A 19,289-nucleotide genomic window follows, 5' to 3' on the forward strand; every position below is an offset into this window, starting at 1 on the left:
AGCACGCTATACCACTAGATATACAAGATTTAGTTTGCAGAGGTTTGTGCTTGTGGCAATTCTTATCCTAAAGCCCAACTTACATTTAGAACCACACTGAACTCTAGTTTGCGCACAGAGTCTGAGTTTAATGAATAACTAAACTCTTTCAAAATGGAGAATGTAGCAATACTTGAGCCTGCAGCTTTTTCTATTCAGGTCCCCCAAAGGAGAGCAGCAATCATGAAACAAAAGACTTCAGACAACACTTGGCAAGTGCATATGTTTTTAATCAAATGCTTAAAAAGCATTCAACACACTTCCAGAACTAGTCTCCATTTAGCTTACCTTGACTGTAATGGTGCACACAAGTGGGATGTAAATGAGCATATGAATAAATATTTCAGATGTCATTATTGTGATGTTTTAAAGATTAAAATCCAACACTCAAATCAAAAACCAAGGACAAACTTATGAAAGCGTTGATTTGTTTGAGAATGCAACATCACTTTGAAAAGAAAAAAGAAAAAAAAAAAAAAGACAACAGTAGATATTTCAACAGGTCACCACTGTCAGTAATACAGTATTGCAGGACATTACCTTATTGGAACACACACACACACACACACACACACACACACACACACACACACACACACACACACCCACCCCAAACAGCTACCTATTAAACTATTAGCAGCTATTAAAGTATGTTCAATCAGTTCACATTACAGCCCACAGGATGTCAAACCACACAGGAAGGTGGAAAAGGCTGCAGGAAAATGGAACACAGGGATCCATGATTTTTGTGTGTATACTTAAACCATGCACAGTAGATTTGGAGAAACGTATGTAGGTATGTTTTAAACTGTAAATAAAAATGAGAACACCAGAATGGAAAGAGGAAAGCTAAGGAAACTATCCCTTTATACTGGTCTTCACAGATTCTGGTCGTTCCGCCGGAGAGATGGGTTAGGTTGCGGCCTTGACTTGTTGCTCTGTCCCCCAATCCTCCAACCATCTCTCTCACCGGCCAAGTACGGTGGCCAGGAGTGCCATGCGGATGTACATGCCATTCTCTGCCTGTCTGAAATAGGCCGCGCGGGGGTCTGTGTCCACCTCCACACTGCAAAAGGCGAACACACTCTTTTGAACACAACTGTTTAAAGGCAACCGGTTCCACTTCAACATTTGGTGCGATACTTGCATCACCTACACACAACCATAAGTGTTCAACTTCAAGAAACCAGTGCAAACTGCCATGTGCAGTTCTCTGTACCTGATCTCGTTGACTCTGGGCATAGGGTGCATGACAACCATCTTGGCTTTGGCTCCCGTCATGATGTGTGGGGTCAAGATGAACTGACCAAAGCACTGGAGTGCAGAGTAAGGCAAACACCAAGGAGGTGAGTCTGGACATACTGAGAGTGCAGTGCATGATTTTACACAAGAGTGAGCTTCTTACCGCATTGTACTCCTCCACTGAGGCAAACCTCTCCTTCTGGATCCGGGTCATGTACAGGACATCTGTGTCTGCAAGTGCTTCCTCAATGCTCTCAAACTCCTCCTGTATGGCAGAAACATCAGCAACAAGTTGAGCAAAACTATTTAGACTCCAATGCAGCCATACCACTGCACATAAAAGCAGGAGACAGTTTCAACGTCATCTGGAGATATACCCCACACCAGAGGACTCGTTCTAGCAGCCAAGCCCACCTGTTTGATGCCTTTCGATGCCACATACTGGACAATCTCAGGGGGCATTTGCAGGTTCTTGGGGGCTACATAGCGCAAGGTGATCCTGTACTGAGTAAGTAGCCTGGCCAGGGAGTGGACTGTGCGCCCATGCTTCAGATCCCCAACCATGGTGATCTGCAACAATGGCCACAAAAAATGAGTTTGTGTTTGAGGATAAGCAAATGATATGCAAATACAAAAACTTGGCTCCATCTGACCACACTCAGAAAACACCCTTGTTCAAAGGAGGACAGCACTAGCTCACCGTCATGCCATTGACTGTGCCCAGTTCCTCCCGTATGGTAAAGACATCAAGCAGTGCTTGAGTTGGGTGTTCTCCGACCCCATCACCAGCATTGATCACTGGCTTCCTGCAATGCTTTGCTGCCATCTACAGAACAAAATCAAAGTGATTAGTTGGTAAAAGGTGACGTTAAGGAACTGAATCAAGATATTGTGCCCTGATGACAAAGTTAAATCACCAAGGTGCACAAATGCATAAAGTGTGAAAAGTAAGTTACACAGGTCACTTTAGGTACAGCTGAAATGTATAGAGTCAAGTGGTCACAAGCTTGACGTGTCATACCGCTAACACCACTATGCAGCTATTTTTGCCGTTAACCAAAATAATGCCAGTGACTTAATGCCAGTTTGTTCTGTTTATGCCCGAGCCCCACAGTGCCTCACCATCCCGTCCTCACCTCCACAGCTCCCGGCTGTGGGTGCCGCAGCACCAGTACGTCGGCGTAGCAGCTCATGGTCTGGACCGAGTCTGCTAGGGACTCTCCCTTCTGTGTGGAGGATGTGGACTCGGAGAAGTGGACCACTGAGCCGCCCATTCGGTGCATGGCGGCCGCAAACGAGCTGCTAGTACGTGTGCTCACCTCATAGAACATGGAGGCCATCACCTTGCCCTGCCAAGACAAGTGAGGTTAGCACCACCCCTTCCAAGACCTTGCACTTCCACCCAGAGAACTGTGTGATCTGTTTACATGCTGTCCAAAATGACATGCCATCTATACATTACGTATAATGCACGCACTCACTTCCGAGTGAGACCGTTTCATTATATTTCAGACTTCTTTATGCGAATACCTGTTAATTTCCTGTATGCTGTATTATCTTAATTTTGTTAAATGTAGAAAATATTCAAACAAAATTCGAATATATCAAACCGTGCTGTATCTAAAAGTTGCACGTTTCTGCCTTGTCCTGGAAATAAGATGTTTGTGTGGTCAGCAACTAGGTTCTGACTCTTCCAACCCACACCTTGGAAATAACTCTGAAAAGTGTTTGTGTAATGTGCAGCTAGATTTAGAAATGGATAAAAAAAATTGTACAGTAAGAGTACAGTACTGTAATTCAGATATAAAGAAACAATGCTGACTAAATGTAGGGCAGAGAAATTTAAAATGTTTCCATGGTGGGGGGGGAAACAAACCTTTAAAATATCCACACTCCTCTCCTTCTGAACCATCAAGCGAAGTGTATGGGCAACATTGAACAGGTGGGACATCTGAAAGGAAAACACCAGACACACAGGAACAGTCAGACTGTGTTGAAAAGATGAGACGTTTTAAATCAGCTTCCTAAAAATAAACGGGGCAGCATGATGGCACAGCAAATAGCACTGCTGTCTCACTGCTGTGGTGTGAGAGGATGTGGGTTCAATCTTTGCTTAGTCTGTGTGGAGTTTCCATGTTCTTCCCATGTCTGTGTGGGGTTCCTCTGAGTGCTCTGGTTTCCTCCCACAGTCCAAAAACATGCTGTTCAGGTTCACTCAGTGTGTTAGTGACAGAGAGAGTGTGTTCCACTGATGTATGGATGAGTGACCCAGTGTAAGTAGTGTATCTAGCAGTGTAAGTCACCTTGGTGAATAAGGTGTGTGGGCTCATAACACTACATAGAGTTCATTGGAACTCGCTTTGGATAAAAGTGTCTGCCAAATAAATAAAAGAAATGGGGAAAATAGGTGGAAAATCCCATGGATGAATGAGTACTGAACACTGACTACACAGTGGTCAGACTTCATTTTTTCGTATGTGAAGTACAATAATTTGAAAGGTCAATTAAAAACAACCAGGCTGTAAATGTACTGTCTTGAACCATGGAGATATTGAAGCTGCCCCATGGTGGCGTGATCCGGTTCCCACTGGCTCTGCTTACCATCTCTGTATGGAGAGTTGAGATTAATATTTAAGCAGCGGAATTTTGGCTCACCTGGTCCTTGCTGAACTGCTGGACAGACAAGATATGCTGGCCAACGAGTGGATGGAGCAGCGGAGAGGTCTGAGGGTGGGCCAGAGGCGATGGGGTCATGCCCTGTGGTGACAGGATCCGGGCCAGCGGAGGGGGGTGGGTGTAGACGTCCACTGATGGGACCATATCTGATGAAGGTAGGAAGTCAAAATTAAAACGCGCACAAACCCAGCAAAATGTGGCGCAGAGGTATTTATTGAGCTTCCTTTCAACCACTACGCAATACACTTTTAATCACCAAAATGTGTGATCTCATCTGTAATTATGAGAACGAGTCACTGTCCAGGTACTTGCTGGACATCATTTGGGGAAGTAAATAGAGATCAACAAGAACTGGAGCCACAGGCAAAACGTCACTTCAGACAGTTTACTAAAAGCATTAACAGATGGATATAATAAAATCTGACCTTTGACCCAGGATACTGCTTCTTACCGGGCCACTGAATACGTTTAATCTCCACATTTATTTAGGTAAATTAAAATTATATGAACGGATTACTTTCAGGCAGAGAGATTGCATGCATTCCAATAGACACTCCCGACAATTTCATAAATAGAAATCAATTAAGGACCGGATCAGAGTCATTGATCTTCAGGCGTCAACGTTACCAATTTCTCTTAAGAGCGGTAAGGCCCGTGAGCCGCATTTCCTAGAACCTGCAAACAGTGGGTGTAAAGAACCATATAAACGTGGGAGTGTCCAGCGTTCAAATACTACCACACAACAGAGTGGAAATAGACAGAGGAAGGAAGCAGCTGGACACAGCAGACCAAATATTACACAAGTACATTCCAAGAATGCACAGCATTCCATTCTGTTCATTCCATCTGAGATTGTAACCAAAATATAATCACAGCAGCGGATGTAGCCATTCAGGGCTTAAGAAGAGTTTTTTTTTTGTACTTCGCTCTGCATTGGGGTAGCAGGGGTTACCTGGGGGAAAGCCAGGGTCAGAAGCTCTATGGACACGGGGCGGCAGCATGAACCGGCCATCTCCAGCAGATCTACGTGGACTGAGGGCACGGGCGCGAATGGCGTCACACGGGATGACCTGGCGACTGTGGTCTGGAGTCTACCACACCCACACACAATTTCAATACACATTACACACCACAGACGGAAACCTAACCACCAAAGCTCAGCTGTGCGACATGCTATAGCTCAGGATTTTCATCTCAAGGCTGTACCTTTATGACCTCCTTCAATGGTTCAGCAGACAGAGCAGGACGTACACTTTTGGGCCAAGTCTTTACATCCTCTCCATACCCAGGGGGCACTAGCACCTGTGGAGCATATGCAAGGATGCAGCAGGATCCTCCAAAGGACTGACAAAACTATCATGTGAATATTTAAGACACAGATTCAACTGTGGATGAGGGCTTACCTCTCCATCAATGTAGGCCACCTCCCCCCTCAAGATCACCCTCCTCACTTTGCCCTTCACGCGCATGCCCTTAAAGGGGGTCCACTTGGACTTTGTGAATTGCATGTGGCTGGGAATGGTCCACTCCTGCTCCAGGTCCACCTGATCGAGAAGCGGAAGTGTTACTTTCATATCAAAGTGTCAGGGTATGGAATTCTGAGAAATCATGGTGGTGCTGCCACTTGTTGGATATGCATTTGTGAGAACATACTATTGGATATACAAATCAGATTTCATAAGAATTCATGACTCATATCATTGGGATCATGAGAATTTCCTGCTTTGATTGGATATTTTTATTAAAAAAACCCCCCCCCAACCAACCATCATGAGCAAATAAATGGCTGGCGTTTAAGTATGCAAGTACCTCTACATAGGTGTTTTCCTGGGAAGGAAGGGAGAAGATCCTTCGTGGATTCTCATACAGCCGTTTGATGATGTCATCGATGGTAAGCCGGCCTTCGCTCACGGCTGTGAGCAGTAGGGGCAACATCGTCTCCAGGCCAGGGTACCCAGGTGGGGGCTGCTCAGAGTCCTTCTCCTTCACAGTATGAGGGGCTACACACAAACACTTCACGATTAGTCTGCTTTACATTTAACAAGGCCAGAAAGCTCTAGGTGAACCTCAGAGGCAAACAGCTGTATGACCATTGACCAAGCGTCTGCCCACCGCACCATGGTCCTCACCATGATCGGTGGCAAAGCAGTCAATGATGTCCAGGTTCTCCCACAACGCTTCCATGTCCTCCCTGGTCCCAAGCATGGGGCGCACTTGTGCTCTGCCCTCCCCGATGGCCGCCACGTTGTCCTCGCAAAGGAAGAGGTGGTGGGGTGCCACTTCGCACGTAACCTGGACTCCCTTCTGCTTTGCCGCTCGGATAATGAAGATCTGCAGTCGGATGGGAGATTTGGATGTCACAGTGAGCCAACATCAAAGAAAAGGGTTCCTACATTTGGACATGATGGGTCACACAGCAAACCCATCCCTCACATACATCTGGATTCAAACACTAGCTGACACAGCATATCTACACAGCCCATGAACCAAGCATCCAACTCACTACTAATCTCGGGCACCATCTCCATATAAATTGTGTCCTCAACTTAACTCTGAAGTCTGTTCATAATCATTTGTTCACAAATCCAACCACTACATCACAAAAAAAGGTTAGTACCATGATCACCAATCCCTTTATTCACAGAATAGGTTCTGTACCAGAGCCTATCCTGGAAACAGTGCAAGAGGCAGGGAACACCATGGACAGGATGCCAGCCTACTGCAGGACTGTAATATACGGGGAGGACTCAGCCCAACCCCGTGAGAGTTAGCAGCTGGCCACTTTCAGTTTGATTTAATATCTATGTACTGAAAAGAATACTACATGCAACTTATTTGCTGGTCAGATTCTGTAAAAATCTTTGATATACGTAGCTGTAATAATTATGACTAATATTAAACTATTAAATTTACTTTAAAACGAGAAATTTTTCAAAAGACATTTTCAGAAACCTCTACTGAATCCTGGTTATTACCCATAAAATATTTGAAACATTCATTATCTTGTTATTGATTGCCACTCAGACACCAGACAAGTCCACACAAGCAACCTGAATTTGGTCCCACACTGTTGAACTGCTAGTGCTCTTTACTGTAAAGTTTCCCCCTACACAAAAATGCAAGTGACATTTGCTCTGTGATGCATTTTTGAAAACAAAATACAAATTTTCCACTGAATCTACACTCATTACAGACTGAAAACGTGATTCCAGCCCCCAAAGACTCTCAAAATCCACCCGGCGATGCCCCACCTCCTCCTTCTTGGCGACGTGGCAGATGTGCACAGCCCTCTGGTAAAGCTGTGCCACCATAAGAATGGCAGCCACAGTTTGTCTCTCTGCGTGGGCTACGATGGGCAGGTGCTTCGGCCACTTCTCAAAGTGCTGTACACCAGGATGAGCAGCAGATGTTAGGACCCTTGCGTGATACCATGAGGTCTTTTGACATTTGTCAAAATTAATTCAACAAACCTCCATCCACAGGGACACGTTGTCCATCTTGAGTGTGGAATAGGTGTCGTTCAGATACATTTTCAAGCCAGCTGCCGACTGTGCGATTGCAGGCAGGGCAGAGGCGTTGTCTGAGGAAGCTCCCACAAAGAGGGCGTAGTCACAGCGGCAGCCAGCCTTGGCCAACTGAAGACACAGACACATGCGTAATCGAGAATGCGTGTGACCACATACACTTAAGGATTCACGGGTAAAGTCCAACGTAGTTTTCAATCCACTAAAACTGTGATCCAACAGCCTACTTGCTGTTCACCGGCCCCACCTTCTGAACCATGGCAAGCGAACCGGCATCAATGACAGCAGGGTCTGTGTTGGGCATGGCGCACACCATGGTAATACCACCAGCGAGGGCGGCAGCTGTGCCTGAGGAAAAATCCTCCTTGTGTGTGTCGCCTGGCTCCCGCAGGTGGACGTGCACGTCGATGAGACCTGGTGGAAGCAAGAGAGGGGCCTTCAGCATAACAATAGTACATGGGGCCAACCAGAACCAGGTCACTGCACCACAAGGCCTTAGCTTACCTGGTAGGCGAATCAGCTTCTGAGATGTCATGCAGTCCACATGGGTCTTCACAGGGAGTGCGTCTCCTATCCGCCGAAGAGCCTGGAAAAATAAACCTTGGCTTTATATCATCCTTGGCTTAAAAATATATTGGCAAGATGCACTGTATACATCTGCAGCAGCCGTTAGAGCTATGAAGCCTGCACCAATTTCAAAATGAGCCATGGACATCAAGTACCTTATGCTCCCTCGAGACACCACTCACCTGGACAAACAGTTTGGTGCACTTAATATCGGTGATGAGGGGCACAGAGTAGTCAATGGCCATGCGGCGTGTGCGGTACCCCTTGGTGACAAATGAAGACAGTCGCCGCCCCCCCGAGTTCCGCATCGACAGGTTGATGACCAAGTCAAAGTGGTTCTCCTCCAGGTAGTCCATGATGTTCCTCTGCTTTTCTTTAGTAGGACAGTCCGACTCCTCTTCGAAGGGCCAGTCCACAGCCATCACCTTGACAATGCAACCAGGGATGTTATGTGAAATGTGTCACATATTAATTTTTTTTTTTTTGATGCATGTGAAAAGTAGTATAGTCAAGACTGGCGCCACATGAATTGTTTTGCACAGGGTGTAAAAGGGTCCTTTACCAACTCTACAAGTTCTTTTTTGTTCTTCCTCATATCTAGTCACCTGCAGATTAATTGTATTGTGTTTTGAACAGGAAGAAAGGCCAACCCAGGGTCAAGCAAACCCTGGAGGTGTCATATTGTGGCAGACAAACCTTGACTCCATGCTCAGTGTAGAAATCAGCCGTTCCCAGGCTGGCATACAGGTTGTACCCCAAGCTTTCCAGAGTCTGGACTGTAGGTAGCAGCTCACTCTTGTTCTACAATTACAAATGAAACAATTTTAGTGGCACTATTTTTCTTCCATCCCAAATCTTTTTCAGTCTACCTGAAATGGACAATATGTATTTTTATGGAGGTTTACTATAAACACTTTAGACAGCTGAGCTCTGGGCACACAAATCTACACACACAAACCAGCTGACAACATGTAACTGACCTCATCCAAGAATCTTTCACAAGAAAGTTATATGCACAACCAGTGGCTAAACCCCAAAGAGGTGAAAATGAAAGCCTTTGGAAAAACCTCACACACCATCAACAAGGAGTCTGTACCTTATAACTGCCAATGGACAGGAGGATGTTTTTCCTGGGAATCTTGAAACCAGTGCTGAGCATGGCCTTGAGGTAGGCCTCATAACGGTTCTCACCAAAGCAGGCCACCTCCCCAGTGCTGGTCATCTCCACACCCAGCACTACATCTGCTCCTGCCAGCCGTGAGAACGAGAACTGGGGGACCTGAGGAGACAATGCAGATTAACATTTAGGACCATTTAGAGGAGGAAAGACAGCAGATATGTGGTCTTCCACAGTCCTGTGGTTCATTTTACTGACTGTTCTTTACCTTCACTCCCACAATCCCTCCTCCAGTCATCAAACCCACAGGGTCCACCTCCTCTCCCATGATAACCTGGGTTGCCAACGCAACCAGGTCCACTCCCAGTGTCTTGGACACAAAGGGAAAGGAGCGGGACACCCTGACGTTGCATTCAATCACCTTCAACTGGTCATCCTGTAAAGAAAGAATACACACTTCTATCAACAGGGTAGGAATTCTTAAAACTACCAACCTAGGAAAAACATTTTTACTTACAGCTCAGACGGTATGTGTTGAGAAACCTACTGCTTTCTGCATTCTTACCTTTGCGATGAGCTGCAGGTTGAATGGACCAGTCACCTGTAGCTCTTGACCAATGGCATGCACAATAATCTTAATCCGCTCCATAGTCTTCTGGTTGATGTCCTGAGGTGGAGTGACCAGAGTAGCATCTCCAGAGTGCACCCCAGCATTCTCCACGTGTTCCGAGATCGCTATGGCGATGACTACTCCGTCACATGCAACTGCATCAACATCGATCTCCTGCAGGAAAGATGGATCCATTTATGATTTCATCAGCAGTGAAATGCAAGAGTGATTTCAGGAAGTTAGATATTCAGCTGTAGTCTTGCCAAGACAAAGGTAGTCTGAAGGTTGTTCTTTGAGATCTTTATATTGCTTACTACTAAAATTCTACTTAAAAATACTTGAGAGAGAAAGAAAATGTGTGGGGGGGAACCCTGTCCACTTTTAGATCTCACCTTTGCCTCCTGGATGAACTTTGAGATGACCACTGGGTGCTCCTTGGATACAGCCACAGCATTGCTCAGATATTTCTCCAGGTCACTGTCCGAGTAGGCCACGTTCATAGCAGCTCCACTTAGCACGTAGGAAGGCCGCACGAGGCACGGGTAGCCAACCGTCTCACAGAAGCGCATAGCTGACTAGAATACCCAATGAGCCTAGTTAAAAATTACACGTTCAAGGGCAATTTCTGTTGACTACTTGAACCAACAATCTTTTACAAGGCTAGCAGTTACTTTTGAATCAGTCTGTTACTGAGCGATGTTACTGGTTTGATCTAGAGGACCTCACCTCGGTCTCAGTCAGCTCTTTCCACTGCGGTTGACTGATGCCAATGGTGTCCAGCATTCTGGAGAACTTAAAGCGATTCTCTGCCGAGTCGATGAACTCGGGTGAGGTGCCCAGTATCCGGCACTGTTGCCTGTGAAGTGACATGGCGATGTTGTTGGGCAGCTGGCCACCCATGGAGAGGATGATCCCTTCTGGGTTTTCCATCTCATAGATGTCCATGACCACCTGTTGGAAGACGGGAGGCCTCAGCTATGCTGAAAATACGGAAACACACTTATTCGTTTCCCCACATTGTTCACAGCAGCACTCCGCACCTCAAAGGAGATCTCGTCAAAGTAGAGCCTGTTGCACATGTCATAGTCTGTGCTCACAGTTTCTGGGTTGTAGTTCACCATGATGGTTTTGTAGCCCATCTAAGAGAGAACAAAGCTCATCATTCAAAGGAACATTGAACAGTAACACGGACTTTCAACAATCCAGAACAGCTAAGAACAATGACTGTTCCTCAGCTTTATAAGCAGCACCATCGCCTACCTTGCGCAGCTCCATGATACAGCCCACCGCACACCAGTCAAACTCCACGCTGCTGCCGATGCGGTACACCCCAGAGCCAATCACCATGACATGGGGTTCTCCAAAGCTCAGGTCGCTCTCTGTGCCGTTGTACGTCAGGTAGAGGTAGTTTGTGTGGGCCGGCCATTCAGCCGCCACCGTGTCTATCTGCTTCACCACCGGCAGGATCTTCCAGTCACGGCGCAGCTTCCTCACTGCCAACTCCGTACTGAAAGTGACAGATAACATTGACAAACAAGGGGTTAAACAACCTTGACCACATGCAGACCAAACTACAGGGAAGGGGGAGGAAAAGAGGGGAGAAAAAAAAAAAAAAAAAAAAGTTTCAAAGCAAGGTGGCTAACTCCTCCCAAAACAACCTGTCAGAAGAATACTGAGACAATGGCAACCTGTAGCCCTTAAGACCCTACTATGTGATGAAGTCTGCCAGAAACCAAGGAGACTCTCTCTGTTGATGAAGATGTAAGGACTGTGTACCTTTGTATGGCAAGAGCAATCTGCTTGTCAGAGAAGCCCAGCTGTTTGGCCATCCTCAGGACCTCTGGGGGCATGACCGTATCATCCTGGCTATAGGACTCCAGAAGCCGTTCGTGGTCAGCTATGTTCTTCATCTTGTGCAAGAACCAGCGGTCGATCTTCGTCAATTCATACAGGCGGTCCACCGTATAGCCTGCCCGCAGTGCAGCAGCCAGTACAAAGATGCGCTTGTCTGTAGGGGTTTGCAGCTCCTGTGGAAAGAAGGGAAAGTGTCACTTTGTGTTTTCAAGAACCACAGATTACATAACTAGAGCAGGAAAAAAAAGGAAAAAAAAGGAAAAAAAAAGGGGGGGGGGGGGGGGGGGGGGGGGGGGAGTGGAGTAACTCAATGAGCAGTTGACTAACCTTGTCAGAGAATGGTTTGATAGTGTGGTCAAAGCCCACACAGTTCTCATCCACCATTCTAAGAGCTTTCTGGAAAGCCTCCTCAAAGCTACGGCCAATGGCCATCACCTCCCCTGTGGAGACAGCCGAGCACAATCGACACAATGGAACGTTCAGCAAAAGTGTACTTTGAGAACGACCATCTAACCATGCACTAATCCTCTCACCCGACTTACCAACACTCTTCATGGAGCTGCCGATCTTCGTGCTGACTCGGAGGAACTTGCTAAGGTCCCAGCGAGGAACCTTCACGACACAGTAGTCCAAACTGGGCTCAAAGTTGGCAGTTGTAGAGTTGGTGACGGAATTCCTGCGGAAGGAATCATTTAAAAAAAAGAAAGCTCGTCACCATCAAAGAAAAGAGATTCAGAGATATCCACATACAGTAATACTCACATTCAAGTTCTTTTCATGAGAAATTACTCACTTGAGAGCGGGGAGTGAAATGCCAAGGCCGAGTTTGGCTGCAACGTAAGCCAGCGGGTATCCCGTGGCCTTGCTGGCGAGGGCGGAGCTTCGAGACAGTCTAGCATTGACCTCTATAATGTAATACTGAAATAAAAATGAAACATCTTAGTAAGTGTAGCCAACCCCATCACATCTGCAATTACTAACCATCACTTTTCTCCAAAGCAACTTTTGCCATGAAGCTAACTACAACTATTTAACCATTTATACGCTTAGGTAATTTTACCGGAGCAATTCAGAGTAAGTACCTTGCTCATGGGTACTACAGCAGGAAGTAGGATTCAAACCTACTTCAAAGGCAGCAGCCCCTGCCATTTCAGCCGCGCCGCCCAACTCCTATCCCCCACACACCACCACACACAGCAGTGTGCCTACCTGCTCAGACTCGGGGTTCAGGGCGTACTGGATGTTGCACTCGCCTACAATGCCCAAGTGACGGATGACCTTGATGGCTGTGTCCCTCAACATGTTGTATTCACGGTCGTTAAGGGTCTGGCTGGGGGCCACCACGATGGACTCCCCTGTATGGATCCCCAGGGGGTCAACATTCTCCATGTTGCACACCTAGAAAACATACACCTTCTAGCATCTTCACTGGTGGCCATTGAGATTAGCTGCACACCATGTCAGTGACTCCCAAAAAGAAAAATTCAGCCGTAAATCACGGGGAAATATCCTTATAGGAAGAACACGCATCCTTACCGTCACACAGTTATCGTAGGCATCCCGAACCACTTCGTACTCGATTTCCTTCCAACCCTTGAGGGATTTGTCCACGAGCACCTGGGAGGTGTGTGCAAAGGCCTGGGTGACGAGGGCTGTCAGCTCCTCCCGGTTGTTGGCGAAACCCGAGCCAAGGCCGCCCAGGGCAAAGGCTGAGCGCACGAGCACAGGAAAACCCAGGCGTTCCGCTGCCGCCACCGCCTACAAGAAACACGACGGGTGATCAGAACACACACTTTCATGCACACTTTCATGCACAACCCAATGCATGCCGTAGGTATGAGCTGTTCAAAATAAACAGAACAAACTGAAAAAACCCCACTTGACTGCATGCAGGGCCTCCCTGGCACAGGTCCTCACCTGTTCCACCGACATGGCAGCTTCGCTTGGTGCCACGTGTTCATTAATCTCCTCCATCTTCTCCACAAAGACCTTCCGGTCCTCCGTCATCTCAATTGAGGACACGGGCGTCCCCAGAACCCGCACCGCGTACCGCTCCAGCACTCCTTGCTTTGTGAGTTCCACCCCGCAATTCAGGGCCGTCTGTCCACCAAAAGTGAGCAAGATCCCATCTGGACGCTCGTTTTTGATCACCTACAAGCAGGGAATCGAGGAGGTAAGATCAAGGGTGAAATCAAGCACCATCTCTACTCAACTATAACCTGTAACACTGGGTGGCACAGCAGGCAGGGCTTGTGCCGCATAGTGCCTGGACTGTGGGTTTGGGTGTAGGCTGGAATACAGCTCAGTTTGAAGTTTGCATGCGTTTCCTGTGTTTGCGGGTTTTACCAGGTGATCTGGTTTCCTCCCAGAGTCCAAAGACATGGATTTCAGAGCAACTTGTGGCATTTAATTGTCTTTAGAGCATGTGACATTGCTCTCTCTAAATGAAAAAAACGATTGTAGGGACCTCAGAGCAGTGTATCCAGGAGTCACCTTGGATGAAGATTTTCTGAAGTTGGCTGAATACTAATTACTAATTAACAATAATTGTATGCTGTTTTGGAGAAAAACCATCTTCTAAGTGAATAAATGTAACCATGCCCCTTTGCCATCCCCAGATCTTACCTGAGTAACATACTCTGGGGTGATAGGCAGGAAATACACTCTGTCTGCCAATCCCTTTGAGGTTTGTACTGTGGCAATGTTGGGGTTGATGAGAACCGTCTGGATGTTCTCCTCCTTCAGCGCTTTGATGGCCTGAAAGGACAAAGTACTGAGGTTTCACGCTCATTTTTCACACCACAGAAGAGCCACGTCAACATTTTTTGGGACTCTTGTCCAACAAACCACGGCAGACTGTCCCGAGACACTCACTTGAGATCCAGAGTAGTCAAACTCCCCCGCCTGGCCGATGGACAACCCCCCAGAACCGAGGATGAGCACCTTCCGAGGGCGCACGAGGTCATCTGGTTTGGGAGCTCCAGCAAAAGTGAGGTGTTCCGTCAGCCTCTGCTTCACTGCAAACAAGACGACACAGTCCAACGATAAAACCACGACAGCATCAACCAAACAGATGACAATACGCATTGTCTGAAACAGCGGGGAGCCGGAGCCTAACCCGGCAGCACAGGGCGTAAGGCTGGAGGGGGAGGGGACACACCCAGGACGGGACGCCAGTCCGTCGTAAGGCACCCCAAGCGGGGCTCGAACCCCAGACCTACCGGAGAGCAGAACCCAATCCAAGCCACTGCGCCCCCCAGAAGACAATACTCTTTGCTCAGATTAGAACCGTTCCGGTTCTCTTTTGGACAGATACAGAAAGCGACGCGGTCCGATTTCTCAACTACCAAACACCGATGGCCTGAAGAACACACTCCCACAGGCCACAACCCTGGAAGAACTTTGAAACAAGATCTCCGAGTTGATATGACCTCTCTGAAGCACATCTCACCCGTCTTCCCTTTGGCATCCTCTTTCAAGTCTCTGACCGTGGCCAGGAACACGTCGAAGAGATCTACCAAGTCCGCAGGCCCGGCCATGTGCTCAGGATGGAACTGTACACTGCAATAAATTTAAATCTGTCACTGTATGGAATACAAGGTTGGGGAAAATGAATACAATTAAAATATTTGTCACTGTATAATTTCAAGTTTCCTTAACCAAGAGTATTCAGTTGAATAAGATAACGGTAGCACAGTGGTTAGAGCTGTTGCCTTTTGGACCCAAAGGTCGCAGGTTTGAATCTCACCTCCAGCTGCAGCACTCCAGTAAAATCAACCAACCAGTTTTATGGGTAAATAATTGTAAAGAGATTAACATTGTAAGTCGCTTTGGAGGAGAGAGTCGGCTGAATGAATAACGTAAATAAGTGTAGCCAAAGACACTTAAAGGTATAGAATCTATTTATCTATTTATTCAGTCAAGGCTGAACTCCTGACCATCACAAATCCCACCTGAAGAGGGGTTTGGAGCTGTGTACGATGCCCTCGCTCGTCTGGTCGTTGGCGTTGGTGAAGAGCACATCCCAGTCGGCAGGGAGCGTAAGGGGGTCCACGGCAAAGCCGTGGTTCTGGGAGGTGATGTAGCAGCGTCCCGTGTCCTTGTGGATGCAGGGCTGGTTGTGGCCTCGGTTCCCGTACCTGGGCGTGGCGAGTGCGCAGAAAGTTAGACCACGCGGTCGAACACAGAGGAGCACGATGACTTGACAGCAGAGCTCCTGTGATATTTGATCCTGCAGCACACAGATCTGAAAGCCACACGCAGCACCCTGGCTGCAAGCTCAGCATATGCTGAGTGCGACACTCCTTACACACTGCGGCGTTGCTGCAGAACTCCCAGAATGCACCGATGCCACCCGATACTGTGGCCCAAACCCCCGCGAGTAGGAATTCCACAGTAACGAGAGGCAGCCACTGTTTTGACGAGCCTCAAGCTGAAAACCAACAAAGGCCACATCCATAGAGCCCTTATCATAGCAAACAGGTCTTTTCGCAGCAACAGCGCTGGACAGTATCAGACAAAGCCATGAAGGCAGGAACAACAGCGCCTTTCACACGACTCCGCTCCCAGACTGATAAGGAGGAGCCTTGGGAATCGGGATCGGAGAGGCTTTGCAAAATATACCCGGTGAGAACTTTAAAGCAAGCTACGAAGTCCGACGGCAGACGAACCGAAACGTGGCAACAACAGCTACGGGAAGATCCGCTCACTTCATTTTGTAGGTCTTGGCCCCGATGACCAGGGAGAGCAGCTGGTGGCCGAGGCAGATACCAAACACAGGCTTGGGGTTCTCCACACACATCACCTTCCTCAGGTTCTCAATGGTCTCCTTGCAGAACTGCGGGTCTCCGGGGCCATTGCTGATGAAGAGCCCATCAAAGTCTGCAGGAGAACCAGGGTAACGATCCGTGAGACAGTGGGCGGTACAGGTTGAACCGCTGACATGAAGACCTGCGTAGTAGTAACTGGTGGGGATCGGTCAGCAACAGGAAGCCACTGTATCATCTATTCAGAATTAAATGGCCCAGGTGTGGCTGACCTTCACTTTCCAGCGGGTGGTCCCAGGGAACTACGGTCACCCGGGCACCCCTGTTGCACAGGCAGCGGATCTGGTTGTACTTGATGCCGCAGTCGACAGCCGTGATGCGCACTACGCCATCAGGGTTGAACACCTTGGGTTCCTGTACAGGGGCAGCAGGGGAACAGACCACATGCAGATGACAGTTTCAAACAAACAACCGCTACCTGATCCCGCTGGTCAAGGTTGTGTGTGTATATCATAGGCACACATCCCAAGGTCCTACAAAAGCAGCAAAAGATATAAATGGGACTCAGTCCACCAACAACATTCTACAGAGAACAAGAAAGGCATTTTTACCTTAATGGACACTTCCTTCACCAGGTTCCTCTGGTTAGGGTCGTCAAATGGTACGTTAGCCTCAAGTGTCCCCTCCACCACAAGCTTCCCCAACATGGTCCCCTGCTCGCGGATCTTCTTGGTCAGGGCCCGTGTGTCCACACCTTCAAAGCATAGAACACGGGTTCGAAAAGTCAAGGACGACATGCCAACTTCAGGAAACCCTGCTTTGTGTCATAAACGCGAGGTCAACATACCTTGGAGCCCCGGGATGCCGTGCTCTTTCAGCCATTCGTCCAGAGACCTGGTCGAGCCCCAGTGACTGGGATTCTGGGAAACCTCTCCTACTACAAGGGCAGCTGCGTGGATTTTGGGCGACTCAAACCACTAATACAATCGAAACAAAAACACCCCCAAAAAAAGAGAGTGACATTTATTCATTTAAGAGATGCTTTTCTCCGAAGCGACGTACATCTCCAAGAACGGTAGGAAAAGTGCATTTCAGCAACAGTAGAAGACAAATCAGTATGATAGAAAAATCCAGGGTGGAATCCAAAGAAACCAGACAAACACTAAAAACACGGTATACTATATGTGGCGCACCTTGCTGACCCCAAATTCTCCATCCTCTTCCCCAGGGACACCGTAGTTGCCCACCAGGGGGTAGGTCAGTGTTAGGATCTGGGACTTATAAGAGGGGTCTGTGAGAGCTTCTGGGTATCCCACCATGCCAGTCTGGAACACTGCAGAGGAGATGGATGTGTAATATCAATAGCAGTATGTGTGTGTGTAACGAACACTGATACACAGACTTTCCAAATTATCCATCGCAAGTTATTACCAACAAAAAAAGTGCAAAAACCAACAAACTCATTAATAGGAGCTGAAACCTGGGCTGGGTGACGCTCCCAATCTTTATGACATCGGGATGTGGGCCAGAAACTGTTGACTCATAAATTCTTTCCCCGAAAGGGTGCAATGATTCACCACATTGTAAACTGTGGGTTAAGACTTTAAGACAGTAAACAGTAATGTGAAGATTAAAGTAAAGATCTCATGCACAGAACTGTGGCCAAGGAGGAACGATGACACCTTTGATGTTTCCATTCCACTCATTTATTCGGTGCAGTGATTTAGCAACACACTTTTAAAGGCAAAACGATGACCTGTGAACCTCATAATACACTTTAGACCGGTTGTGATGTAATAAAGTGTTGCTTGTGATTTGTTTCATTATTAACTTCATAATTTTTGTACCATGACACCTTGTGTCTGTCTGTCCTGGATCAGGGCTCAATCATAAGGTTCAAACCCACTCCTGCCTTAGAACCATTCATCATGGAACTTACACTGAACTGAAAAAGTGTGACCAGAGAGATATATATATATATATATATATATATATATATATATATAAAATCTATGTGTGTGTCACATGAAGAGATCAGCACTGTAAGGACACACAAGCTGGAAACCACAATCGGGTCAGAACACAGAAGAGAGGTGAGGGTCACAGTGACTGTATCGCTGTCTTTACACCCCAGATCGATACACTGTATCTACAATGATGCAGTGTGACCGACACATTGTTTATCTGTCCGGTTCCGTCCTATGATGCAAGGCGCACACGTGCTCACCGACGGTCGCCTTATAAACTCAACCGGAAGTGAGGTGTCCAACACCCTCCCCCCGGATGAGACGCGCGCACACTTACCCACTTCCCCCGACACGCAGGTGGCAGCCCCGAAAAGCCGGCCCGGGAACGCGCTCCCATCTTCCAGAACGAGCGATGCCATTTTAACCATCATCTTTAAGATGTTACATCAAATTCACCAGTCAGACTGAGTTTAAACCCAGACAGACACCCCTGTTCACCCAAAGGAGCGAGTCGACGCAGCGCGTGGCCCTGTGTGCCGCTTGCTTCCTTCCACGCGATCGTACCGCGCGCGAAACCCACGTGAAGAGCACGCTGCGCGCTCTTTCGCTCACTCTCGAGCCCGCACTTTGTTACGCCGTCGCTCTTCAAAACGCTCCCAGCGACGCTTGCGAGCGCAGTTAAAAATCCCGAGAATGGAAATTTTTGAAGGTGAAATGAGTTCTGATTTCGGAGAGTCCGGTGGCAGGATTGGAGAGAAGCTAACACTGCTTCGCGCGGCCGCCACAGCAGTGTGGAACTTTTCGCTCAATTACCGCCTGTCTAAATAGTGCGTGAGGGGGACTGCGTGATGACGTCATCGCGCACAGAGAGGACGTCTGCCGCGCGCGGTTTCAGCGGGACGGTTTTATCATTCTGCCGGAGTGTAA

The 19,289-nt window shown here is 47.7% G+C and overlaps 1 protein-coding gene across 1 annotated transcript; it reads right to left on the minus strand.

Moving 5' to 3' along the window:
- Positions 1-622: 622 nt before the first annotated feature.
- Positions 623-19,145, minus strand: cad (carbamoyl-phosphate synthetase 2, aspartate transcarbamylase, and dihydroorotase). Its single transcript, XM_018736973.2, has 43 exons — positions 18,700-19,145; positions 17,589-17,728; positions 17,243-17,372; positions 17,007-17,149; positions 16,668-16,809; positions 16,339-16,510; positions 15,583-15,768; positions 15,081-15,190; positions 14,504-14,646; positions 14,255-14,386; positions 13,547-13,780; positions 13,166-13,387; positions 12,839-13,027; positions 12,423-12,547; positions 12,172-12,305; positions 11,957-12,069; positions 11,552-11,802; positions 11,036-11,282; positions 10,816-10,914; positions 10,502-10,726; positions 10,168-10,350; positions 9,731-9,949; positions 9,434-9,601; positions 9,145-9,327; positions 8,745-8,849; positions 8,231-8,473; positions 7,986-8,067; positions 7,729-7,895; positions 7,428-7,592; positions 7,209-7,340; positions 6,087-6,288; positions 5,767-5,957; positions 5,361-5,501; positions 5,164-5,259; positions 4,910-5,048; positions 3,937-4,103; positions 3,158-3,232; positions 2,418-2,630; positions 1,982-2,107; positions 1,696-1,851; positions 1,445-1,546; positions 1,259-1,353; positions 623-1,105 (listed from the first exon to the last, which is right to left on the minus strand). Exons 1-43 carry the CDS (start codon positions 18,791-18,793, stop codon positions 1,006-1,008), a joined length of 6,681 nt encoding a protein of 2,226 aa, XP_018592489.1. The 5' UTR covers positions 18,794-19,145; the 3' UTR covers positions 623-1,005.
- Positions 19,146-19,289: the final 144 nt, after the last annotated feature.

Source organism: Scleropages formosus, chromosome 1, assembly GCF_900964775.1.
Source record: "Scleropages formosus chromosome 1, fSclFor1.1, whole genome shotgun sequence".
NCBI classification, from domain to species: Eukaryota; Metazoa; Chordata; class Actinopteri; order Osteoglossiformes; family Osteoglossidae; genus Scleropages; species Scleropages formosus.